This window comes from Procambarus clarkii, chromosome 44 (assembly GCF_040958095.1).
Source record: "Procambarus clarkii isolate CNS0578487 chromosome 44, FALCON_Pclarkii_2.0, whole genome shotgun sequence".
NCBI classification, from domain to species: Eukaryota; Metazoa; Arthropoda; class Malacostraca; order Decapoda; family Cambaridae; genus Procambarus; species Procambarus clarkii.
This window is the reverse complement of record NC_091193.1, coordinates 28,113,940-28,140,953: the sequence shown is the minus strand read 5'-3', so window position 1 is coordinate 28,140,953 and position 27,014 is coordinate 28,113,940. Positions and strand designations below refer to the sequence as shown.

Genomic DNA, 27,014 nt, shown 5'->3' with positions numbered 1-27,014 from the left:
CCCAGACAGGATGAGACATATGGGCAAGTCTCCTTACACCCATTGCCTCTGTTCATGTAGCAGTGATTAGGAACCTGGGTATTAGTCGACTGTTGTGGGTCGTATCCTGGGAAATGGTCAAATGCTGCATATAAAGGAAGTATATTCAAATTTCCAACACACGCTGCAAGGTACAGCACGAGGAAAATAGCGGAAGGTTAAACATGAAATATACTGTAAAGCAAAGAAACTAGAGCTGCAAGGCCACTACAACGAGTGGGCTGAAAGGTCTCAAAGTCCAAAAAGGGTTCACTCCCAAAGTAACTACTACACTGGTGAGAGAGAGAATAGAGCATACCTGACCAGAGCTGGGCTGCACATTGGTTGTCCAAGGTTGCTCCTGCTTTTGCTGAGGATTCTCCAGTATGTCCATTGCCTGCTTGCTGTTCTCTACAAATTTCTGTAAATAAACCAAACGAAACTAGTTTGATGAATTTTAATGGCCTTTTACATAATGTAAATTTATAAAACTAAGCATTCTCTGAAATAGAATACTACATGCCTTGTTCACACAATTATTCCCTTATCTATCCATATCTCGCATATGGTATCTGTGCCCGGGGAGTTACAACCCAAAATTAGCCATGAGCCATTATTACTCAACATAAATCAACAATAACAGACTAATACTAGACAGCATTCAGCATCCTTAGTGTAACCTTTGAATATATTAAATATCAAGTCACTGCATTCATATTCCAGACATATGTGGTACAGGAATCTTAACAGATATACATGTATGAAAAATGGCGAACATAGTTCCAATGTACAAAAATGGTAACAGAACACCTTCAAAATTATAGACATATCATTGATAAGCATGGTAGTCAAAACACTAGAAAAAACCAGCGTTGAACGCAATGAAACGCCATTTTATGAGCGAGACCCGGAGGCTCCCCGGAGCTATCCAGGCTGATATTGCTAATATTAGACTTTGGCATCAGTCGGTGTGAAAGGAGTTCACAGGCCAGCCAGACCCTGGCCCCCTCCTAAAGGCACGAGGAGCAATGACCTAAAGAAACTTCCATGTGGTTGGAAGCATTCTATGTCTGTCATCGACCGGGTCAGGCACCCAGAAAGGTAAGTATCCCAAAACAAACCCCTATTCTGGTTTAAGAAATTGCGACTAAAATCCGAACTAGTGGATAGAACTCCCAAAACAAAAACGAGCAAACAAGCATGACGTCGCCGCGCCGCTGTCTGCACAGCTCCTCCCCTCCCCAGGAGGGGAAAGGGGGAGCCCCAGACCCACTTGCGACAGCTATCCAAAACCTCAGTTCTGAGGCTGGACATCAAAAAACCAGTGTTGAATGTAATGAAATGCCATTTTCTGGGCGAGTCCTGGATGCTCCCTGGAGGTATTTACGGCTGATATGAATACCCTAACTATTTTGCATCAGTTGATGTGGGTGGAGTTTTAGGCCTACTGGAGACCATGAGCCAGAACCTGGCCCCCTCACAGAGGCATGAGGAGCAATGGCCCATAGAAATGCACATGTGATTTGGACCATTCTATATCTGCCATTGACCAGGACAGGCACCAAGAAAGGTAAGCGCCACAAAACAAACCCCTATTCTGGTTAACAATGAAAATCGTCAAACGAGTGGACAGAACTCCCCAAAACAAAAATGAGCAAACAAGCATGACGTCACATGAGCCGCGCCGCATGTCTGCGCAGCTCCCCCCTCCCCGGGAGGGGGCACTCCTCAACTCGAAGTTGAGACAATGGGCTTCAAATGCCGACCCAAAGCGACCGAAAGCGACACAGAGGAAGACTTGGCCCAGAAACGTTCACGAGATAGCGTGCAGCCAGGACCCTGTTCGACTGCCAAAAACCTCGTATCCGAATGTCTGCCCAAAACATATTGCCTAAGACGGCAGCAAGAGCAGCAAACTTACGAACGTCATGGGCACGGAGATAGACCGCAGGCTGGCTAGACTTATTGACTCTGAACGGCCTGAGAGACCCAAACCTGCGAACAGGGAAGAAGGGAAATCGGATTAACCCAAAGCGCGTCAACGGATATAGAAGCCATGGAGCGAAGATAACGGCGGAGGGCCGCAACTGGACACAACATATGATGAACTCCCACCCTGACCTTCCAAGCATCAACCCAAGGACCCCTCCGGAAAGCAGTAGTCTCATTCTTCGCCAGAAAAGAGGAAGACGGCTGCAGACAAACATACCGATGACCACGACCAAAAGAGCAAAAACTTTTGTGCCAGAGATGAGCATGAAGCTCCGCCACCCGACCCCCAGAGGCTAATGCCAACAGAAAAAGAGCCTTGGCAAAACAATCCTGAACTGAAGGGACCACAACAATCTGAGGAGAAGGTAGATAGGAGAGCACTCAGTCCAAAGACCAGGCAGTGCATTAGCAGGCAGGTGGTGAAACAACGCACCAGACAGCTTGTGAAAAGGTTTAGAAGTAACATCTATACTGCAAGCAACCTGCAGTGGCTCCGCCAGCACCGCACGATAGGAGGCGACAGTATTAGGCATGAGATGACGGTCCTGGAACAACCAAGAGAAAGAACACCACCACCCTTACTGAAAGCAAAGAGCAACAACTAAGAGTCGAAAAGAAATGTAAGGACCGCCAGGAAACTTCATACTGCCGCTGAGAAGAAACCCGCAGGTGGGAAATAATCAAGGAGGCCACCTGAGCACCATAGAGATGGTGATGAACCCGAGTCAAAAACACGAAACGTGAGGACTCTAGGAGAAGATTGAACCAGTCTCCTACCGGATCAATCTAGATTGAAGATTGAACCAGTCTCCTACCGGTCGTTCAATCCCCGACCGTCCAAGTGGTTGGGTGCCATTCCTTCCCCCCGTCCCATCCCAAATCCTTATCCTGACCCCTTCCCAGTGCTATATAGTTGTAATGGCTTGGCGCTTTCTCCCTGATAGTTCCCTTCCCTTCCTACCGGATCAGGCCGATCTCCTGAAAGAGGCGGAGCCATAGAAAAACTTCCAGGTGCGGAGATTTTTGCTGGGCAAGCAGTGCCTGAAACCACAACCAGGCCGGCCACCATGGGGGTCAAGAGGACTACTCACCCCTGGTAATTCTCCAAACAAGCCAGAACCTGGAGCAACAGCTGAACCAGGGAAAAGAGGTACAGGAACCCCCCCCACCTCAACCAGTCCTGCCGAAAGGCATCGACCCAAACAGCCTAGCAGTCGGGGAAGGGTGCCACATATACCGGAAGACGCCTCGACCACGCCGACGCAAATAGGTCCACCTCCGGGCGCCTGAACGTCTGGCAGAGCCAACTGAATAACAAGACGGACCCCACCACCCCTGACCAGCCTAGTGAGCACTGGTCACAAAGCCCCAGCCAGGAGACGACACAACCATGAACACATCGAGCGAGAGCTCTGGTAGGCGCCAAGCCACAGAACCCCGAAAAATCCGAAGAGGAAGGTGGCGATGCAGCAGCCGACACAAAGCCCCCAGGGGTCGAACCCAGCGATCACGAGAGGGGGGGAAGGGACGTCCCCGAAGGAACCAGAACAGCCAACCGACGAAGCCAAACCCGACCCAGTGGGTAGACCAACATTGCAAAGTTCAGGCTCCCGCACAGACCCTTGAGCAACCGTCGGGTGACCCAGGAGCCTCCCAGAAACAAGCTCAGGTGAGACCGCAGCTGAAGGAGAGACGCCAGAGGAAGACACAAGGAAGCGGTCCAACAGTCCCACACAAGACCCACCCAGGACCGAACCTGGGAGGGAACCAGATGGGACTTCCTCCAGTTCACCAGGAACCCGAACCCGGTGAGCTGGGAAAGTACCAAATCCCTGGCAAGCAGACACGCAGACCGACTGGGGAGGCCCAAACCAGCCAGTCGTCGAGGGAGGCCAACACCCGAACACCTAACAAAAGCAAATGGGCCACCACGACCTGGGTAAGCCATGTGAGCACGCGAGGTGCCAAATTCAACCCGAATGAGAGAACGAAAGTGGTAACTAACGCCTCACAGCAAAACAGAGCCAGTCCCGGAACCCCAGATGACTAGGGACGTGCCAATTCATGTCCTTGAGGTCCAAGGACACCATCCAAGCGCCCAGCTCCAGCAGGAGCCGGACCTGGGACAAAGTGGGCATCCGAAACGAGGAGCAAGAAACCCAAGGGTTCAGACGGAACAAGTCCAGCATGAATCACAGGTCCGCACAGAACCGTTTCGAAACTGGAAACAGGCGGGAGACTAACGTGAGAGACGTCGTCGTTTCGACCACACCTAAGTGCACCCACTCCAAGATGACCTGACAGAGCGCAGGAGAGGAAGCCTGCCCTTGTTAGCCCCAATCCCCCCGAAGGAGGAGGAGCCACCCAATGCCACCACAGGCCGTGAGAAACGACCTGAAAAGTCCACAAATCCTGAGACCAAGTGTGAGCAAACAGGGCAAGCCTCCCCCCCCCCCCACCGCCCCGTCAATGGGGCAAACTGCGAAAGGGCCGCTGCCCCTTATAAGAACCCAACCTGGGCACAGAGCAAACACCGCGCTGACCAGGCGCAGCCAGGACTGCAGGCGGCACCAGCACCAAACCCAACACCTGTGGCCGACCCCGACGAACGGAATCATGAGCCCTGGCACGATCCTGCTGGGAAGGAACCACCCCGTTCCCCCAAAGAACCAACTAATCAAACATTTGGGCGGCAAGTGGAAGAAGCAGCCTGAATATAACGCTTAACTGCAGAAGCCTCAAAAAGCAAAGGACAAAAAGGGGACGATAACCGAAGAATCAGGGCCCAAGCGGATTCCGAGGAGGAAGTTAGAACTGCCTGTCGACATGCAAAACTCGCAGGGAAAAACTGCAGCAACTCCTCCCACAGGATCGGCGCAAACAGCTTCAAAAGAGCAGACAACACACAAGCAGCTGAGACTAAGGCGCCAGACCCAGGAACGGCCCCAAGCACCTCTACATCCTTTGCAAGCTAATCCAAACACAACTCAAGGAGGGAAAAGAAACGCAGGACCAAAGCCAAAAAGCCACGGGTGCGGAAGTCCTCAGCCTCAAGTGCAACCGACATTGAAGGAACCTGCACATGAAGCTGAACCACACCAATGTCCCGCAAAAGGGCAGGAGCAAAAAGGCACTCAATAAGATGCTCAAAATCGCCCCCTAGGCAAACCTGGACCACACTCAACTCCTCATGCCACTCAAACGTGCGAGTCCGACAGAACAAGTCCCAAGCATCCAACAAAAACAAGGAGGCAGTCTGCAAGCCAGGACGACCAAGGAACCTCATAACGCACCCAGTAAGGACACAAAGATCCAAACCTGAATGAAGAAGGATCCATATGCAGGTGATGAGTCACAATAACGTGGCTGAAGTATGTTGACCAGACCACACACTAAAAGTGTGTGACAAACAAACAAACAACTAACAAACTAACATTAAACATAGAAAAGACCTACTACTGAACATCTTATTTGGAAGCAAATCATTGAATACAATTCAGCTACAGATAGACAACATTAACATCAGTAATAAAAATGATGGAAAGTTTCTTGGCCTATTCCTAGACAAGAGACTCAACTTCAGCACTCACATTCAACACATAACTAAGAAAGTCTCTAAAACAGTTGGTATACTCTCTAAAATAAGATATTATGTTCCTAACTCTGCTCTCATCTCACTATATTATGCACTAATCTATCCCTATCTTAACTATAGTATCTGTGCATGGGGATCAACCACTGCAAACCACCTCAAGCCTGTCATCACCCAGAAAAAATCTGCTATCAGAATAATAAATTCTGCTTTCAGACAACACTCAGCCCCCTTGTTTAAATCCCTAAACATGCTAAACATTAACTCACTCCATACATTCCCTTGTGTCAACTACATTTACAAAACCCTGTTATTAAATGCAAACCATGCTCTAAAACTCTCCCTGGACAGATGTAATAGGACCCATTATCACCACACCAGAAATAAATATATCTCTGATATCCCCACAGTCAAACTTAATGTGTAAACCCAATACGCAAATAAAGAGACCTAGTCTATGGAACTCACTCCCTAATGAATTGAAAAGCTGTCAAACGTTTGCCTCATTAAAAAACAAAACCAAAAAGTACCTTATTTCATCTTCATAGTTTCCAACACTGTGCTTTAAATTTGCTCTGTATCTAGTGTTACCCAATCTTTATGTACTTAATCCAAACAACTTTACCATTGTCATCATTGTCGTCATTTATGTGCTAGCTATATGCTGTATTGTGCCTTTTAATTTTTGTTAAACTACCATTCAAGCTGTTAATGCAATCAATCAATCTGAGCTTCCTATGTGCTTTAATATACCTACTAATATCTCAACTTTTTTTCTTTTTCTTGCCATGTACCTGTTATTGTTATAAATTTTGCTAATATTTACCAACTTAAAATTTTCTGTTAGATGAAGGACCTGCCCGAAACGCTGCATGTACAAGTTGCTTTACAAGAATGTAATCACTATACTATGTATCCTCACAATTCCAATGTACCGTCTTGTATATAAATAAATAAATATAAATAAATATTCACTCGAACCATCGAGAACAGAGACCAACAAGCACATAACCCGGAGGCACAGATGCACCCAATAGCATTCGTGACCAATGGTCAATGCAAGACCCGAGACAACAGAAAATGATTGTGACATGATGCAGAACACAGGTCCTAGAGAAGGTGGGAAAGTGAAGAGAATGCCCCACCGAAGTATGGAACTGATGTACCAGGAGGGACACAGATTCGAACCTGGGGAGGTGCCGACACCCAAACGTAACCCGTACATAGAGGGAGGAAGGGAAATCCCACTCCTTGTAACAGTAAGCCTCGCTCGGAAGGTTGGAAAACCCAGGTGGGTTCAATGGGGCCCAAAGCCCCAAGTCAGCACCTCCCCATCCCCGGGAACCACCACGTCAGGCCCTGGGGGCGAGCCGTCCTCCAAAGCCCCGACCTCACAAGAAAAAGCCGGGGTGGCTGAAATAGCAGGAAGAGAGCGGGTCCACTGGTCAGACCCCCGGAGCTACAGCTGGAGGAACAGGCTCAAACGCCTCTGATGCAACCCTGGAAGGGGCAACCCCCAAAACTGCCTGAGTTTCAAACCTCGAAACCCTGCCCTGACCCCAAGGCTCTCAGACGCCATGGAGCCGGAAGCAGGGGGGGGATGGACTAGGGGGTGTGGACGGAACCAAAGTCGAGGCTACCAACACCCCCATGTCCAGATCCCAAGAAGCAAAACGGGGCAGCCTCGGGGCATCCGGGGAAGCAACCAAAACTAGTATGATGCAATAACCTATCTGGCAACGCACAAGCTGCCTGCACCCAAAGAATGTCATCAACAGAGTTGGTGATTGGAGCCACAAACAAGCAGAGCTCGCAGGACTCAGGGTCGAATGTGTCACTGACCCAACAGGCAGCATGACTGGGGTAAAAACAATGAGCGTCGCCCTGGAACAAGGAGACAGAGCAACCCTCAAACTCGCACAACGCGATAGGGCACACAGGGATCACACCCAGTGGAAACGAGTGCCCCCGCGGGGATTCCCAGGGCCCCTAGATTGGGTCTGCTAAGGGTTATCCCAGGTAGAGTACTGCTAACCGGCACCCCAAACTACCAAGCAAACTGCTAATAGCTGATCTCACGGGATGTGTCCACTCACGAGGGCAAAGCAGGGGGTGCCACCACACAAACGATCCTAAGATAAGGGGAGGGGAGAACACAAGGCAGACCCCCCAACAGGCAAAACAAAAAGAAAAAAAGAACCTCGCAAGAGGACAACGTACTCGAAGAGAACAGAGTTGGCCGCTATTAACCCTTAAAACGCTAAGGGCCTTTTTGCCTTCAACACCCACAGGCGCAAAAAAAAAAAAAAAATATTTCGTCTTATAAAAGTGTTCATTTGTGTTACTTGATCACAGAAAAAGTAACAAAATTCGTAGGTGGCATATTTTGGCCGCAATAGGGCGGGGAAGTCTGATAAAAAACCAACGTAGAATGTAATGAAACGCCATTTTCTGGGTGAGACCTGGAGGCTCCTCTGAGCTTATCCAGGCCGATATACTAATGACATACTTTGGCATAAGGCATGTGTATGAAGTTATGTGGGCCTACCGGGGACCACGAGCCAGAACCTGGGCCCCGCAGAGAGGCATGGGGAGCAATGGCCTATAGAAACCCGTGTGGTTGGAAGCATTCTTATGTCTGCCATCGACCGGGTTAGGCATCCAGAAAGGCAAGCATCCCAAAACAAACCCCTATTCTGCTGAATATTGCTACCAAAACCCAAACAAGTGGATAGAACTCCCCTAAAAGAAACGAGCATGATGTTACCGCATCGCTGTCTGCACAGTTCCTGCCTCCCCATGAGCCCCAGACCCCTCATGCCGGCTATCCACCCATCAGTTCTGAGGCTGGATGTCAAAACACGAAAAAAAACTGCCGAGGGAGGGAGGGATGTCGGAAAGCCTCCGGGTCTCGCCCAGAAAATGGCGCTTCATTACATTCAACGCTGGTTTTCTGGAGGGAGCCCCTTCGGCTTCCCGGAGCTAACTACCCACAAAGGAAAAGTAAAGGGACATACCTGGGAGGCGGTTGCTGCTCACTCCAACTAGAAGCCGAGACAACTGGCTGTAACCGCCAACCCCAAAGAGAGAGGTCCACCTAGGCCCAGGAACGTTCACAAGATAACGAGCAGCCAGGACCCTGTACGACCGTCAAAATCCCTGCACCCGAATGTCAGCCCAGGACATGTTGCCAAAATCGGCAGCAAGAGCAGCGAACTTGGAAACTTCATGGGCACGGGGATAGACTGCAAGCTGGCTATCCTTAACAACCCTGCAAACGACCTGGGAGACCCACACCCGTGAACAGGGAAAAAGGGAAACTGAATCAACCCAAAGCATGTCCCCAGACACAGAGGCCGTGGCGCACAAATAATGGCGGAGGGTCGCAACTGAACACAAAACATGATGCACCCGACCAGCCGAGCTTCAACAACCGAAGGAGCCCTCCGGAAAGCAGCAGTCCCAATCTTTGCTAGAAAAGAAGGAGATGGCTGTAGACAAACAAACCTATCACCATGATCAAAGGAGCAGAAAACCCCTGCGCCGGAGGAGAGGATGAAGGTCACCGACCCGACTCCTAGAGGGCAATGCCAACAGAAAAAGATCCCCGAGAAACAAACCTGAACCGAAGGAGCCACAACAAACCATGGAGAAGAAAGGAAAGAGAACACTCTGTCCAATGACCAGGACGGCTCAGGCAGTGCATGAGCAGGCCGGAGGTGAAACGACGCACGAGACAGCTTGTGAAACAGCACAGTCATAACACCAATACCGAAAGCAAGCTGAAGCGACTGCCAGTGCCACACGATACGAGGCGACAGTATGGGGCAAGATGATGGCCCCGAACCTCCACAAGAGAAGGACAAGACCACGCCAACAAATGCAGCTACCTAAGAAGGGACAGAAGGAAAAAGGAAGGACCACAAAAAAAACAAAAAAAAAACAAAAAAAAAACTGCCGCCAAGAAGCAGCACACAGGTGGGACACCATCAACGAAGCCACCTGACCACCAACAGAAGGAGAGAGACGCAAGACAGAACCGAACCAGCCCCACCATGGGCCAACTGAGCCCAGGAAGAGGCAGAGCCATGGGAAGATCTCGTGCGCGACCAAGGAGCCAGCAGAGCCGGAAATCCAAGCCGGTAAAGGAGATGGAACGTCCGCCGTACAGAAAAACAAACATCAGTGAGCCCACCAGGAGATCGGAGACGACAGTCCCGATGTGAGACTAGAGAAGGGACACCGAGAGACCGTAAAAATGCCAACAGGCAGGGTAAGCCAGGAAATCAGGAACCCAAACCTGGCAACAGGAGAGCCAAAAGGCACAAAAAAAACACAATCGTGTAGGATAAAATGGAATATCACAAGTAAATTTCAGCTCTTGACAAAAATGAGTTTCCGATTGGACTCTTCATTGACCTAAGAAAAGCCTTTGATACTGTTAATCACAACTATCTCTTACTTAAACTCCAGCATTATGAAATCCGAGGCCTTACCCTTGACTACATCCGATCCTATCTTAGTGACAGACACCAATATGTAACCATCAATGATACAACTTCTTCCACTCTACTAATTACCGTTGGAGTGCCACAGGGCAGTATCTTAGGACCTCTTCTATTTCTTATATATATAAACGATCTGCCTAATGTCTCTAATATTCTCAAACCTATATTGTTTGCTAACGATACTACCCTTATCTATTCAGACCTCAACCCACATACACTAAATAATGTTGTGAATAATGAATTAAAAAAAATCCACTTATAGATGTCAACGAGCAAACTAACATTAAACATCGAAAAGACTTACTACATCTTATTTGGAAGCAAATTATCAAATGCAATTCAGCTACAGCTAGACAACATTAACATCAGTAATAAAAATGATGGCAAGTTTCTTGGCCTATTCCTAGACAAGAGACTCAACTTCAGCACCCACATTCAACACATAACTAAGAAAGTCTCTAAGACAGTTGGTATACTCTCCAAAATCAGATAACTCTGCTCTCCTCACTATATTATGCACTAATCTACCCCTATCTTAATTATGATATCTGTGCATGGGGGTCTACCACTGCAAACCACCTTAAGCTCATCATCACCCAGCAAAAATCTGCTATCAGAATAATAACTAACTCTGCTTTCAGACAACACTCAGCTCCCTTGTTTAAATCCCTAAACTTGCTAAATATTAACTCCCTCCACACATTCTCTTGTGTCTACTTGAGAAAGTAGAGAGAGTTGACTTATGTTATTCTATCTATGATGTTATACTGATATTAATTTTTCTTTATATATAAGCTGCAACCACCTGTCATTTGCACTGTTACAACGACTCCAGAACCTCATACCGGATTCAGTAAGAAAACGAAGACCCAAACCTGAATGAAGATGGATCCATGATTGAGGCGTAATCTGAGTCACGCAGGAGGCCGCAAAGGCCGCATGCACCACACCAGCTTGGATGCGGGAAGCCAAAAACTTCCGGAAAGACGGACCCGAAGTGACATGGAACCAAACCCGAAGGGACATGGAACCCACAAGTGTCTGCCCCGGGGAGGGGCAGACACTAAATCCAACTCATATGCAGAGGGGAGGGGGGGGGGGAGGAAAAAACCCCTCTACTTGTAACAGTAAGCCCCACTCTGAGGGCTGAAAAACCCAGGCAGGATCTAACGGGGCCCAAGGCCCCCAAGTATGCCCCCTCCCCAGCCCCAGAAACCTTCGCATCAGGACCTGGGGCCGAGTCATCTCCCAAAGCACCAGCCTCAAAAGAAAAGGCCAGCACAGCCATAAAAGCCAGATGGAAGGAGGCTCACTGGTCAGACCCCAACGCTTCGGCAGGGAGAGCAGACTCGAATGCCTCCACCGCCACACTGGAAGGGGCATCACCCGAGACTGCCCAAGTCTCAAGACTATCTAAGCCGGGCTCTGACTCAAAAACCCTCAGACATTTCAGAGCCAGAAGCAGGGGGGGAGGGACCAGACCGAGCCACAGAAGGGGAAGGACGAGGGGGTACAGACGAAACCAAGGCTTCATCTTCACCTCTTCATCTCCAAAACTCTAAGCCTCTACAACCTTCATTGTCCCCTTCTTACCAAGCAAGTAACTGACAAAAGATTAAACAATCCATGGCTCACAAGTGGCATTCTCAACTCAATCAACAAGAAACATGAATATGAAAAGAAAGTTAGGATTGGCCTAGTTTCAAAGGAAGTAGCTAAAAGGTACTCATCAATGCTTACCAGTATCATAAGAAAGGCAAAACTTGCATATTATGTGAATAGATTCAATGAAGCAAAAGGCAACATGAAAAGCACTTGGAAAACTATCTCTAGTATCCTAGGAACTAAACAACACTCACATAACCAAATAAAACTCTACAAGGATGGGGATATACCGTCAACTGATTTAGAAATGGCAAATGAATTTAATAGTTTCTTTTCATCGGTTGGTGCTAATCTTGCCAGGAAAATCCCACAGACTCAGACACATATTAACACATATCTCTCAGGCAGCTATCCAAACTCTCTTCTCCTTTCACCAATCAGCCCGGCAGATGTTGTGTCCATCATACATTCTCTAAAAACCAAGGCAGGGAACACCAGTGAAATTCCGTCCATTGTGTACAAGAGAGCCTCCCATGCCCTTGCCCCACCCATAGCACTACTGTTCAACAAATCTATAGAGTATCACACCTTCCCTGATATCCTCAAAAAAGCAAGAGTAACGCCAGTCCATAAAGGAGGCAATCCGGCGGACATAAACAATTATAGACCAATATCAAATCTACCCACTATCAAAAATATTTGAAAAAATTATTTACAAACAGCTCTATTCCTACCTCGTAAAATTCGACATACTCAGCCCCTGCCAGTTTGGCTTCCGGTCCCAAAAGAGCACCAATGATGCAATCATTAGTCTCCTTGACATTATCTACTCAGCCCTTGACAAAAATGAGTTTCCGATTGGACTCTTCATTGACCTAAGAAAAGCCTTTGATACTGTTAATCACAACTACCTCTTACTTAAACTCCAGCATTATGGAATCCGAGGCCTTGCCCTTGACTACATCCGATCCTATCTTAGTGACAGACACCAATATGTAACCATCAATGATACAACTTCTTCCACTCTACCAATTACCGTTGGAGTGCCACAGGGCAGCATCTTAGGACCTCTTCTATTTCTTATATATATAAACGATCTGCCTAATGTCTCTAATATTCTCAAACCTATATTGTTTGCTGACGATACTACCCTTATCTACTCAAACCTCAACCCACATACACTAAATAATGTTGTGAATAATGAATTAAAAAAAGTCCACTTATGGATGTCAACGAACAAACTAACATTAAACATCGAAAAGACTTACTACATCTTATTTGGAAGCAAATCATCAAATGCAATTCAGCTACAGATAGACAACATTAACATCAGTAATAAAAATGATGGCAAGTTTCTTGGCCTATTCCTAGACAAGAGACTCAACTTCAGCACCCACATTCAACACATAACTAAGAAAGTCTCTAAGACAGTTGGTATACTCTCCAAAATCAGATATTATGTTCCTAACTCTGCTCTCCTCTCACTATATTATGCACTAATCTACCCCTATCTTAATTATGGTATCTGTGCATGGGGGTCTACCACTGCAAACCACCTTAAGCCCATCATCACACAGCAAAAATCTGCTATCAGAATTATAACTAACTCTGCTTTCAGACAACACTCAGCTCCCTTGTTTAAATCCCTAAACTTGCTAAATATTAACTCCCTCCACACATTCTCTTGTGTCAACTACATTTACAAAACCCTGTTCTTAAATGCAAACCATGCTCTGAAACTCTCCCTGGACAGATGTAATAGGACCCATTATCACCACACCAGAAATAAATATCTCTTTGATATCCCCAGGGTCAAACTTAATCTGTGTAAACACTCTATGCAAATTAAGGGACCTAGTCTATGGAACTCACTCCCTAGTGAATTGAAAAACTGTAAAACTTTTGCCTTATTTAAAAGCAAAACCAAAAAGTACCTAACTTCATCTTCTTAGTTTCCTACACTGAGCTTTAAATTTGCTCTGTACCTAGTGTTACCCAATCTCCTAATTTTTATGTAATATCAAACAACCTTATCATTGTGTTCATTGCTGTCTTCTTTTATGTGCTAGCCATATGCTGTATTGCGACTACCAATTTTTGTCAACTACCATTCAAGCTGTCATTGCAATCAATCTTATATTGTTTCTGCTGTATTGTGCCTACCAATTTGTTGTCAACTACCATTTTAAGCTGTCATTGCAATCAATCTTAGCTACCTATGTGCTTTAATATACTGTACCTACAATTTTCTCTCATCTTTTTTTTTTTTTTTTTTCATTTCATGTAATCTGTTATGATTTTTTTGTCTATAAATTTTGCATGTATTTACCTCCTTAAAATTTTCTTAGATTAAGGACCTGCCCGAAACGCTGCGCGTGCTAGTGGCTTTACAAGACTGTAATTACCATATTTGTATCCTCACATTCCTTATGTACATTCTTGTATATGCATAAATAAATAAATAAATAAATAAATAAATAAATAAGGCCGAAGTGACCATTACCCCCAAGTCTGAATCCCTATAAGCAAAACGGGGCAGCCTTAGGGAATCCGGCATAGCAACCAACCTAGCACATTGCAACAATTTAACCCTAACATGCAATGCTTGCACTGCCTGTACCTGTATAACGTCATCACTAGACTGGGTAAACCGAGTCACCAGCAAGCAACAAAATTCGCAGGACACCGGGTCGAAGGTATCGCAGACCCAGCAGGCAGCGTGACGGAGGCAAAGACAATGAGTCACCCTGAGACAAGGGGGACAGAGCAAACCTCGAACTCACACAAAGTGAGGGAGAGACTCAGGGGTCACATCCATTGGACCCTCGTAGCCACCGAGGGGTTTCCCAGGGCCCTTAGCCTTGGTAACACGCTAAGGGAAGCCCAGGCAGGGTACTGCAAACTGGCACCCAAGTCTACCAAGCAAACTCCTAAAGCTGAACTCCCGGGTGAAAACAAGCTGCGCAGTACCACGTGCCCCGTACCAGTGCAAACTGCCCCTTACTCTAAGGTAAACAAACCACCCCAACACACAAAGAGCTGCTGAAAATCGAGCAGTAAACCTAGCAGAGGCAGAACCCCAAGGAACTTGTGGAAGGTGACCCCAAGCCCCAAGGGCAGTACTTACAGGGCACCTAGGGAAGGGAGCCCTAGGCGCATGCAGCCCGAGTACTGAAGAATCACTCCTGGCTCGCGGACCCCTTGAGGACAGACACCACACACAAGGCACAGCGCTGAAACAATCACTGGAGCCAGAGCACACGACCGTTGCCAATAGCATCAGCCTCATAACTGAGGTGGATGGACGATGCGGGGGTCAGGGGCTCCCCCTTCCCCCTCCCGGAGAAGGGGGGGGGGGAAGCTGCGCAGACGGCGGCACGGTGACGTGTGACGTCATACTCGTTTCTGTTTGGGGAGTTCTATCTACTTGTTCGGCTTTTTGAAGCAATTTTCACCAGAATAGGGGTTTGTTTTGGGATGCCTACCATTCTGGGTGCCTGACCCGGTCGATGGCAGACATAGAATGCTTCCAACCACACGGGGGGTTTCTATAGGCTCCTCGTGCTTCTGTAAGGAGGGGGGGGGGGAGGGGGAAGTTCTGGCTCGTGGTCCCCGGTAGGCCCACAGAACTCCACACACATAACTGATGCCAAAGTCTGCTGACATTGGCATATCAGCCTGGATATCGGTTCCCCACAGAAAGGTAATATTTTGCTAATGTCTCGGTGAGAAAAGCTATAGAGTTGATCACCCACCATGAGACCCTTGCTCATGTAGTAGGGTCGCTGGATGCCATCATTCTTTTCACAGTCCTCACAGAAGCACAGAAACAGCGTGTCAATTGTCATCTGTGGGAGAGGAGGCAGGAGTCACTATTAATATTATTAATTATTAAAGTAATTAATTATTAATTAAGTCTCCTAGAGCCCAGAGGAATGAACTTAATATTATTATTACTACTAGTTATTATTATTATTATTATTTAATAAGTAATTACTGACAGGCTCCAATATGTTTCTGTGAATAATACAATTTCTCCCACCCTACCCATCAACATTGGTGTTCCTCAGGGCAGCATACTTGGCCCTCTCCTCTTTCTCATCTACATTAATGACCTTCCAAATGCCTCCCAACACCTCAAACCAATTCTATTTGCTGACGACACAACCTTCATTTACTCCAGTCCTGACCCTCTTGCTCTAAATGCCACAGTAAATACTGAGCTAAATAAAGTCCATCTTTGGCTAACTGCCAACAAACTCACCCTTAACATTGACAAAACTTTCTATATTCTGTTTGGCAATAAATCCTCTAGTCAAATAAATCTCAAAATAAACAATACCCAAATTTGTAACAAATTAGATGGCAAATTCCTTGGCATTCTCATTGACCACAAGCTGAATTTCCAGGGACACATTCTAAATATATCAAAAAAAGTTTCAAAAACTGTGGGCATTCTTTCTAAGATCAGATATTATGTACCACGCCCTGCCCTGGTGACTCTCTATTACTCCCTTATCTATCCATATCTCAACTATGGTATTTGTGCTTGGGGTTCTACTACCCAAAATCACTTACGTCCTCTAATTACCCAACACAAAGCTGCTATTAGAACAATATCCAACTCTGGCCCCAGACATCACTCGGTACCCCTACTCAAATCTCTGAATATGTTAGACATTAAGTCACTGCACATTCTCTCATGTGTATTATACATATATAAAACGCTAAACTATAATACCAATCCTGATCTCAAAAGCTTCATAGAAGGTTGTAACAGAACCCATGAGCACCACACCAGAAATAAATACAGTTTTGATATTCCTAGAGTACGACTGAATCAAACTAGAAATGCTCTACAAATCAAGGGGCCCAGAATGTGGAATGACCTTCCCAACCATGTTAAAGACTGTACCTCTCTCAACCAGTTTAAGATAAAAACTAAACACTACCTAATAAATTCCCTGTAACCTACCTCACTCCTCTATTGTCAACCCATGTCTGTTATTTTCTTTTTTTTTTAATCAACACTGTTTGTCAACCTATTGTATTTGTGCTGCTTTTTCAGTCATGTTCCCCCTTTTTTTTTATCTTTATTTTATTTGTTCTCAACACTTTTTATTCTTTATGCTCAATTAGTATTAAGTTCTAGATATTAATGTTTTTCTTGCCCGAAACGCATTGCGTAATAGTGGCTTTAGGCATTGTATGTACTAGCTCTATCTATATATCAATCCATTAATGTAACATCACTTGTATGTATATACCTTACCTGAATAAACATTTATTTATTTATTTTATAATGGTAGTGTCTTCTCACAGACATAATATCAGAAAAACCTAATTATGTATTTATGAAATTTATGTAAATCATTACACCAAGTCTTTTGCACTCTTCTGAGTACTTTGTCAAGGTCAGAGTATATGGTTAATGTGAGACTTGCATTTCAAGTCTCGTCCTAATCACATACTCAGACCTTGACAAAGCACTGTGTTATTATCTAAGTCTCCGTGGTGTAGTGGTAAGACACTCGCCTGGCGTTCCGCGAGCGCTATGTCATGGGTTCGTATCCTGGCCGGGGATGATTTACTGGGCGCAAATCCTTAACTGTAGCCTCTTTTTTAACGCAACAGTAAAATGTGTACTTGGATGAAAAAACGATTCTTCGCGGCAGGGGATCGTATTCCAGGGACCATAGGATTAAGGACTTGCCCGAAACGCTACGCGTACTAGTGGCTGTACAAGAATGTAACAACTCTTATATATCTTAAAAAAAAAAAAAAAAAAAAAAAAAAAAAATTAGTAGTTATGGGATGAGAGCTATGCTCGTGGTGTCCCGTCTTCCCAGCACTCATTACCATATAACGCTTTGAAACTACTGATGGTTTTAGCCTCCATCACCTCACCTAACTTGTTCCAACCATCTACAACTCTGCGAAAGTGAATTTTCTTATATTTCTTCGGCAGCTTTGTTTGGTTAGTTTAAATCTATGACTTCTTCTTGTTGAAGTTCCAGGTGTTGAGACTTTTTCCCTACCAATTTAATAAATTCTCGTTACTATTTCGTAAGTAATGATCGAAACGCCTCTTTCTTTTTTCTTCAAGTTTTGGTATATTTAATGCCTCTAACCTCTCCTCGTAACTTGTCCTTCATTTGTGGGAGCCATTTAGTGCATGTCTTTGCACCTTTTCCAGTTTGATGATGATGTTCTTAAGATATGGGCACCATACAACTGCTGCATATTCCAGCTTTGGTCTAAAAGTTTTTTTTTCCAAGATGGCTGCCTCTCACTGAAGATCCAAAGAGTCCATTTTATACACAACCAACCTCGCACACATTAAGAATGGGTACGAAAAAATAAAAAAAAGTTTTCTTGGTAGGCACAGTTTCCCATCGACCAAGAATACTTGGTTGGCGCAGTTAAGTGGTTAATGATACAGGTCTATAATTGACGGGGCCTTCCCTGCTGCCACTTTTGTAGATTGGAACCAAGTTAGCTTTTTTCCACACAACTGCTACGACTTCTGTAAACAGGGATGCCTGAAAAATTAGTTGAAGTGGAATGTTGACCACGGGTGTGATTCTCTCAGAACCCATAATGAAACTCCATCTGGGCCAACTTCTTTGTTCTTACAAAGTTCCTTAAGCATTTTTCCAATTTGTCTCTAGACACCTATGTGCTCCATGTTGTTCCGTGGAATTCTTATTGTGTCTGGTTCTCTAAAGATTTTGTTTCACACACACACACTTTGGAACTGTTGATTTAATGTTTCACACATTTCCTTTTCATTTTGCGTGAATCTGTTTCCCGTTTTAAACCTCTGAATATTATCCTTTACCTGCAAACTGCTGTTAATGAATTTATAGAATAGGATATGTTCTGTTTTACACCGATCCTCTCGTATGGTGAGCGCTCATTTGAGTAATGACAGCACCACATGGTGGGGTCGCGCTGCTTCTCGCACATTCTCTGGCGTCTTCGACGATGCAAATAAATTATGTTTTTTGTTTAAAGATGCTAATGATGCTGGGATATAAAGGGGTGACTACTGTGATGTTGCAAAGCATTGACTTATGTAGAAAAATGAAATGAAATAATTAGAACAAAAAATATCAAAATGGTTCGTTCAGTGATTGGCAGGTAGGCTGCTCTATGTTTCTTAAATAAAAAAAATAAAAAAAAGAGTTTAAACAATTTGAAAAACTGACAAATGCAATAAAGGTTCATTCATTATATGTCAGGTAGGTAGCTCCATCATTGAGACAAATGGAAAATACAAAATAAATGGAACACATTTGAAACAAAGATTGTCATAATGGAGCAGCCTACCCGACAAACACTGAACGAACCTTTATGGCATTTGTTCGTTTATCAAATTGTTTCAACTTTTTTTTTATTTAAGAAACATGGAGCAGCCTACCTGTCGAACACCGAACGAAACTTTTGCTATAAATACATTACAACCAACGTTGAATGAAATGAAACGCCATTTTCTGGGTGAGTCCCGGAGGCACCCCGGAGCTATCCAGGCTGGATGGATATGTACATCTGTCTGGCATCAGTCAATGCATGGAGTTCTTGCCTACCGGGGACCACGAGCTAGAACCTGGCCCCCTCTAGAGAAGCATGAGGAGCAATGGCCTATAGACCCCCCTGTGGTTGGGAGCATTCTATGTCTGTTATCGACTGGGACAGGCACCCAGGAAGGTAGGCACCCCAAAACAAACCCCCTATTCTGGTAAAAGTATTGTGAATGAAAGCCAAACAGGTGGACAGAACTCCCCAAACGAAAATTAGCAAACTAGCATGACGACATGATGCAGCCACGCCGCTGTCTGCGCAACCCACTTCCCTCCCCAGGAGGGGATAGGGGGAGCCCCAGATCCATCCGCCAGCGACCCCACCTTCAGTTCTTAGGCTGGATATAAAAAAAACATGAAAAACACCGCCGACCGGAGGGAGGGAGGAATGCCGGGAAGTCTCCGGGACTCACCCAGAAAATAGCGTTTCTTTAAATTCAACGTTGGTCTTCTAAGGGGGGGGGGGTGTGGGAGCCCCGTTGGCACCCCGGAGCTAACTATCCAAAGATAAGGAAAAATAGGGACTCAACTGTGAGGCGGTATGTCCTCATTCCTCAACGCAAAGTCGAGACAACTGGCTGCACATACTGACCCAAGGCAATGCAGGCCCTACCTGGCCCCCAGAACATTCACCAGGTAGCGAGCAGCCAGGACCCTGTTCGACCTCCAAAAACCCCGTGCCCGAATGTCAACCCAAGACATGTTGCCACAAACGGCAGCCAAAGCCGCAAACATACGTATGTCGTGGGCACGGGGATAAACTGCAGGCTGGCTAGACTTAACCCTGCAGACAACCTGAGAGACCTGAGCCTGGGAAATGGGAAGAAGGGAAACTGGGTCAACCCAAAGTGCATCCCAGCCACTGAAGCCGTTGCACTTAAATAATAGCGGAGATCCGCAACCGAAAACGACACATGACGCACTCCTGGCCTGACCAACTAAGCATCAACAACCCAAGGGGCCCCTCTGAAATGCAGCCGTTTTATTCTTTGCCAGAAAAGGTGGAAACGGCTGCATCCAAACAAAACGACCACCAAGACCGAAGGAGTAGAGCCCCCTGCACCAGAGGAGAGCATGAAGTTTCCCTACCCGACCCCCAGATGTCGAAGCCAACAGGAAGAGAGCTTTAGGAAAACAATCCCGAACGGAAGGGACCACAACAAACCAAGGAGAAGAGAAACGAGAGCACCCGGTCCAAGGACCAGGATGGCTCAGGAGGCGTATGAGCAGCCTGGATGTGAAACAACGCCCAAGACAGCTTGTGGAACAGAGCAGAAAGCACGCTGAAGTGGCTCCGCCAGCGCCGCACGATACGAGGCGACAGTATTGGGCACAAGATGACGGTGTTGGAACAACCAAGAGAAAAAACAGAACCCTATTAGAGACCGAAGAATACCTATGCAGTGACAGGAAGAACCGGAATGACCGCCAGGAAATGTAATGCTGCTGCCGAGACCAACAACGAAGCCACCTGCGTACCATACAAGAGATGATGAACCCAAGTCAAAAACTGCACATGAGAAGACTCAAGGAGATCAAACCAGCCTCGTACTGGGCTGGACCAATCTACTGAAAGAGGCAGAGACGCAGGAAGACTGTCGGGTTCGGACACTGAGCAAGCAGTGCCTGAAACCAAGGCTGGGTTGGCCACCTAGGAGCCAGAAGGACAACTCGACCCTGGTAAGTCTCCAAGCGAGCCAGGACCTTGAGCAACAGCTGAACCGGGGTAAAGAGGTACAGGTAACTCCACCTCGCCCAGTCCTGCCTGAAGGTGTCGACCCCGACGGCCTTGCAGTCGGGGAAGGGCGCCACATAGACTGGAAGACGCCTCGAGCACGCCGACCCAAAGAGATCCACGTCCGGAGTCCCGAACGTCTGGCACAGCCAACTGAAGGAGTTGGCTTCGACCGTCCATTCTGTGGAAAGGGGAAGGAAACGAGACAGGCTGTCCGCCAGGACGCTGGACACCCCCTGGACATGAACCACCAGGAGAGCCAAACCCTGAGAACTCAGCAGACGGGTCATCCGAAGCGAACAGCCCCAAAGACCACATCGAACCACCTCAGTTCAGGCAATGAACCACCTGGGAGCAGTCCGAATCGAGCCGGATCGTCGATCCACGAGCGACTAACCCTCCGGAGCGACATCCACACCACCGTGAACTCCTTGACCGTGCTGTGAGCCCGACGGAAGGACGGACCCCGCCGCCCCTGGCCGACCTGGTGAGCACTGGTCACAAATCCCCAGCTAAGAGACAACGCATCCGTGTACACATCGAGCGAGGGCTTGGGTAGGCGCTAAGGCACTGAACCCCAAAAACCCTAAGAGGAAACCAGCGATGCAGTAACTGACGCAAAGTCCCCGAAGGTTGAACCCAACGATTGTGAGATAGGTGGAAGGGCCATCCCCAAAGGAACCAGAACAGCGGACGGAGTTACACCCGGCCCGGCGGGTAGACCAGCATGGCAAAGATCAGATTCTCACACAAACTCTCGAGCAACCGCCGCATGACCCGTGAACCCCTCAGTAACAGGCGTAGGTGAGACCACAGGCGAAGCAGAACCGTCGGAGGCATAGATAAGGAAGAGGCACGAGCGTCCCAAACCAGAACCAGCCAAGACTGAACCTGAGAGGGAACCAGATGGGACTTCCTCCAATTCACCAAAAACCCAAACCCGACGAGCTGAGAAAGAACCAAATCCGTGGCGAGCAGATACGCGGACTGGATGGGAGCCCAAACCAGCCAGTCGTCGAAGTAGGCCAGAACCCGAACACCTAACAGACGCAGGCGGGACACCACGACCCGAGTAAGGTGTGTGAAAACGTGAGGCGCCAGATTCAACCCGAAGGGAAGACAACGAAAGCGGTAACCTTGACGCCCCAAACAAAACCGAGCCAGTCCCGGAACCTTGGGTGAACCGGACGTGCCAATATGCATCCTTGAGGTCCAGGGACACCATCCAAGTGCCTGGCTCCAACAAAAAATGGACCTGGGATAGAGTAGCCATCCTGAAGGATGGGCAATAAACCCACGGGTTCAGATGAGACAAGTCCAGAATGAACCGGAGGTCTGCGCAGTCCCATTTCGGGACCGGAAACAGGCAGGAAACCCACCTGAGGGACATCACTGTTTTGATCACGCCAAAGCAAACCCACTCTGAGATAACCCAACAGAGTGCAGGAAAAGTGGCCTGCCCCGCCAGCCCCGAACCCCCCAAGGGAAGAGGAGCCACCCAACGCCACCACAGGATGCACGAAATAACCTGAAAAGCCCACGAAACACAGGACTAGGCGCGAGCAAACAAAGCGAGCCCCCCCCCCCCATCCCATCGCCCATCAATGGGACGAACCGTGAAAGGGCCAACGTGCCTTGCGAGAACCCAAGCGGCGAAGAGGGCGATCCTTGCGCCGATCAGTAACAGCCGGAACCGGAGTCTGCGCCTGCCCCGAATCTGGCACCAATGGCCTACCACAATGAAAAGATCCCTGAGCCCTGGCACAACCCTTCTGGGAAGGCCCCCCCCCCCCACGATCCTCCGGGGGCAACAACAGCACAGACATAGGCCGACAACTAATCGAGGCCGCCTGCAGGTACTGCACAACAGCAGACTTAGCAAACAGCAACAGACGAAAAGGCAAAGACAACCGAAGAGCCAGTGCCCAAGTGGAAAGTAAGGAAGAAGCCAGCACTGCCTGCCGACATGCGAGGCGAGAAGCATAGAACTGCGAAACCGCATCACGCAGGAGTGGCATGAAGAGCTTCAACAAAGCAGACAACGCCTGCACCGCGGAAGGCAGTGCACCAGACCCAGCCGCAGGCCCAAGAGCCCCCCCTCATCCAACTCAAGCCAGTCCAAGGACAGCTCGAGGAGGGAAAAGAAACGCAGAGCTGAAGCAAGCAGGCCACTGGTATGCAAATCCTCAGCAATCAAGGCAGCCGAAAGGAAGGGAACCTGGACATGAAGCTGCATGACACCAACATCCCTCAGAAAGGCAGGGGCGAACAAACAAGCATTGAGATGCTCGAAGTCGCCTCCCAGGAAAACCTGAAATGCCGACTGTTGTTGTTGTTGTCAAAGATTCGCTACATGGAACAATAAGTTCCAAGTAACACGGGCTATGGTGAGCCAGTAGAAATGCCGACTGTGTCTCTTGCCACTCAAGCACGAGGGACCAACAGAACGTGTGCCAAGCCTCCAACGAGAATAGAGGGCAGTCTGCCAACCAGGACGACTCCGGAATTTCATAACGATCCCAGTAAGAACTTGAAGAGCCGTACATGAAGGAACGTGGAACCACATCACGAAGGCATAATCCGGGTCGTGCAGGAGGTATGCTGCCAGGGCCTCCCGCACCTCAAGACGAGACGCGGAAAGCTGGAAACCTTCGGAAAGACGGAACCGAAGAACCCGCAGGATCACGGAACCGAACCTGGGGAGGGGTGGACAATAAATCCAACTCGTACGCAGAGGGAGCGAAAGATAACCCCTCTTCTTTAACACTAAGCCCCACTCTGAGGGCAGAAAAACCCAGGCAGGGTCCAACTGGGCCCAAGGCCCCCCAAGTCAACCCCTCCCCAACCCCAGAAACCTCACCCTGAGGACCCAGGGCCGAGCCGGCCTCCTAACTCCCCCACCTCCAAAGAAAAGGCGGGAGCTGGCGAAAAAGCAGGAACATAGGGGGCCCACGGGCCAGACCTTGAAGCTCCGAAAAAAAGAACCAGGCTCGAATGCCTCCACCAGAACCCCAGAAGAGGAAACCCCTGAGACCATCCGAGTCTCCACACCAACTAGATCCTGCCTCGACTCCGAAACACTCAGATGCTTTGGAGCTGGAAGCAAGGGGAGGGGGGGGGGGGGAACTTAATGCACTACAGAAGGGGAAGGACTAGGACGGATGGATGGAACCAGAGCCGAAGTGACTCCCACCCCAAAGTTCAGGTCCCAATAACCAAAACAGGGAAGTCTCGGGACATCCGGGGCCACAACCAACGGAGCGCGTTGCAGCAATCTAAATCTAGCATGCAACCTCGTAGCTGCCTGCACCCACATCACATTATCAGTGGCTTGGGTGAGCTGGAGTAAGTACAGATAACATATGTCACTCGACTCTGGGTCAAAACAATCACTGACCCAACAGGCAGCATGGCGGAGGCAAAACCAGTGAGTGTCACCCAGAGACAAGGAGACAGAGCAACCTTCAAACTCGCAAGATGCGAGAGGGGACTCAGGGGTCACATCCATCAGACCACATAGCCACCGAGGGGTTTCCCAGGGTTCTTAGCCTTGGTAACATGCTAAGGGAAGCCCAGGCAGGGTACTGCAAACCGGCGCCCAAGTCTACCAAGTAAACTCCTAAAGCTGAACCCCCGGGACGTGTTCACTCACGGGGGCCAAGCGGGGAGGACCACCAACACAAGGTAAAGATATATATATACCCCAAGAATAGCGAAGGGGGATGACAACGGCAGACCCCCCTTCCCCCACCAGGCAGAAAATAAACAAACAAAAACGCAAGAGGACAACATACCCAGGCGGAAGAGAGCTGGCTACTGTTATAGGTAAAAACTAACTGTAGCACCCTGCGCCCCAGCCAGTGATGAAAACTACCCCGTACCCAGAGACATACAAGGGCAAGAAAAATCCCCAGCTGACCCCAAAAGTGGCCAAATACCGAGCAGTAAACGGCACAGCAGAGGTAGATCCCGAGGTAAGTTGTGGAAGGCGGCTCCATTGGCAGTACTTACAGGGGCTCCTAGGGAAAGAGACCCTAGGTGCATGCAGCCCGAGTACCATGGAATATCACTCCCGGCTCATGCACCACCTGAAGGGACAGCCCACACCACAAGGCACAGAACTGTAACGAAAACTTGGAGCCAGAGGCACGACCCCACCAGACTCCCATCAGCCAAAAACTGAAGGTGGGGTCGCCGGCAGATGGGTTTGGGGCTCCCCCTTTCCTCTCCTAGGGAGGGGGGTGGGTGTTGCGCAGATAACAACCCGACGACATAATGACGTCATGCTAGTTTGCTAATTTTAATTTGGGGAGTTGTGTCCACCTGTTTGGCTTTCGGTCGCAATACTTTTACCAGAATAGGGGTTTGTTTTTGAATGCCTACTTTTCTGGGTGTCTGTCCCAGTCGTTGGCAGACATAGAATGCTCCCAACCACAGGGGTGGGGGGGTGGGGGAGGGTTTCTATAGGCCATTGCTCCTTGTGCCTCTCTAGAGGGGGCCAGGTTCTGGCCCTTGGTTCCCGGCAGGCAAGAAGTCTATTCACACTGATGCCAGACAGATATACATATCCAACCAGCATGGATAGCTCCGGGGTGCCGACAGGGCTTTCCCCCAGAAAAAAATATTTAACAAATTTGAAAAGAAAAATGTCAAAGGTTTGTTCAATGTATGTAAGGTAGGCTGCTCCATTATTTAAAACATTGAATATCATATTGATGTTTTCCGGTGGTAGAATGGATTAATTTGATTTCCATTATTGTCTATGGGGAAATTCGTTTTGTATGATGTCCGTTTCACATGACAATCACGGCGCAGGAACGGATTAAATTCGTTATTCGAGGTTCCACTGTATATCTCATTTACGTCCTTCCCTATCAGCAAGTCATTAAAACATTTCTTAAGTTTCCCCCATAATGCCCTCTCCTGAAATCAGGGTTGTCAACTGCTTCAACTTCATTTTCTTCCAGATTATAATGCATTGCATACTTTATTTCCAAAATGACATGGTCACTTTTACCCAAGGAAGGAAGGTATTGAATGTCGAATATCTCTTCCTCTTTCCCGATAAATATCAAATCCAGCATGGAGGGAGCATCCCCCTTACTCATCCTCGTAGCTTGTTTAACTTGTTGATACATGAATGTTTCCAGGATGAGGTTTACGAATCTACAAGTCCAAAAGTCCTCTCTTCTATCTTCATATGCCTCCCAGTCTATGGATTTCAAGTTGAATTCGCCAACTACCATCAGTCGTGATCCGCTCTCACTATAATCTCTCATTACTGTTATAAGACCCCCTCTCGTTTATTATCCAGCTCCTCCTTTGTCCATGTGTTGCATGGTAGTGGACTATATGCATATATGATCGTTAGTTTATGATCCTGATTGCAGATCTCGTGTGCTATCATATCAATTTCTTGTGGATTGGCAATAATCACTTCACCTTTAGGTGTTCTTTCACCAGCACAGAAACACCACCACCTTTCCTAATTTTTCTGTCTCGTCTCCAAACCGAGTAGCCCCTTGGGAATATGACCTCATTTAAAATATCCAAGTTTCGTCTCTGAGTTCAACAATGTTTGGCATCTGCAGCTGTATCACTTACCTAAAGTATCTTTGATCTCACTCCATCTACATTGATGTATACAATTTTCAGGAACATGTTCCTCTCTCCTTATTCTTCACTATCCCTTTCTCTAGCAATTTTGTTGGTTTGCTCTTGTGTACCACTTTACTTTTTTTACTTTTTATTTTTTCTTTGTTGCTGCTTTCATTTAAATGTTTTGCCTCTTTGTGGTTCAGTTTCAGCTTCTCTATCTCCTTTTGAAAGATCTCGTCTTAATGACCATAATTTGCTTTCCTCATCGTCTTGCAGTTTCCTAACATTACTGATTACTTCTTCCATCTGTTTAGCACCATTTAGGGTGATCCTCAAGGGTCGATTTTTTCTTTTTTTGTACCTGCGAAATTTCATGTAGTCGC

At 47.4% G+C, this 27,014-nt stretch overlaps 1 protein-coding gene across 2 annotated transcripts in view; it reads right to left on the bottom strand.

Annotated features, from left to right (window-relative positions):
- The window catches only part of LOC123745433 (choline transporter-like protein 1), a 218,860-nt gene that overhangs the window by 21,246 nt on the left and 170,600 nt on the right, over positions 1–27,014 (bottom strand). For both annotated transcript variants that reach the window (XM_069300865.1, XM_045726001.2), the window contains exons 15-16: positions 15,471–15,563; positions 338–439 (exon numbers count right to left, since the gene is read on the bottom strand). In XM_069300865.1, the coding sequence (XP_069156966.1) occupies positions 338–439; positions 15,471–15,563 (195 nt within the window). The remainder of the gene's footprint in view (positions 1–337; positions 440–15,470; positions 15,564–27,014) is intronic.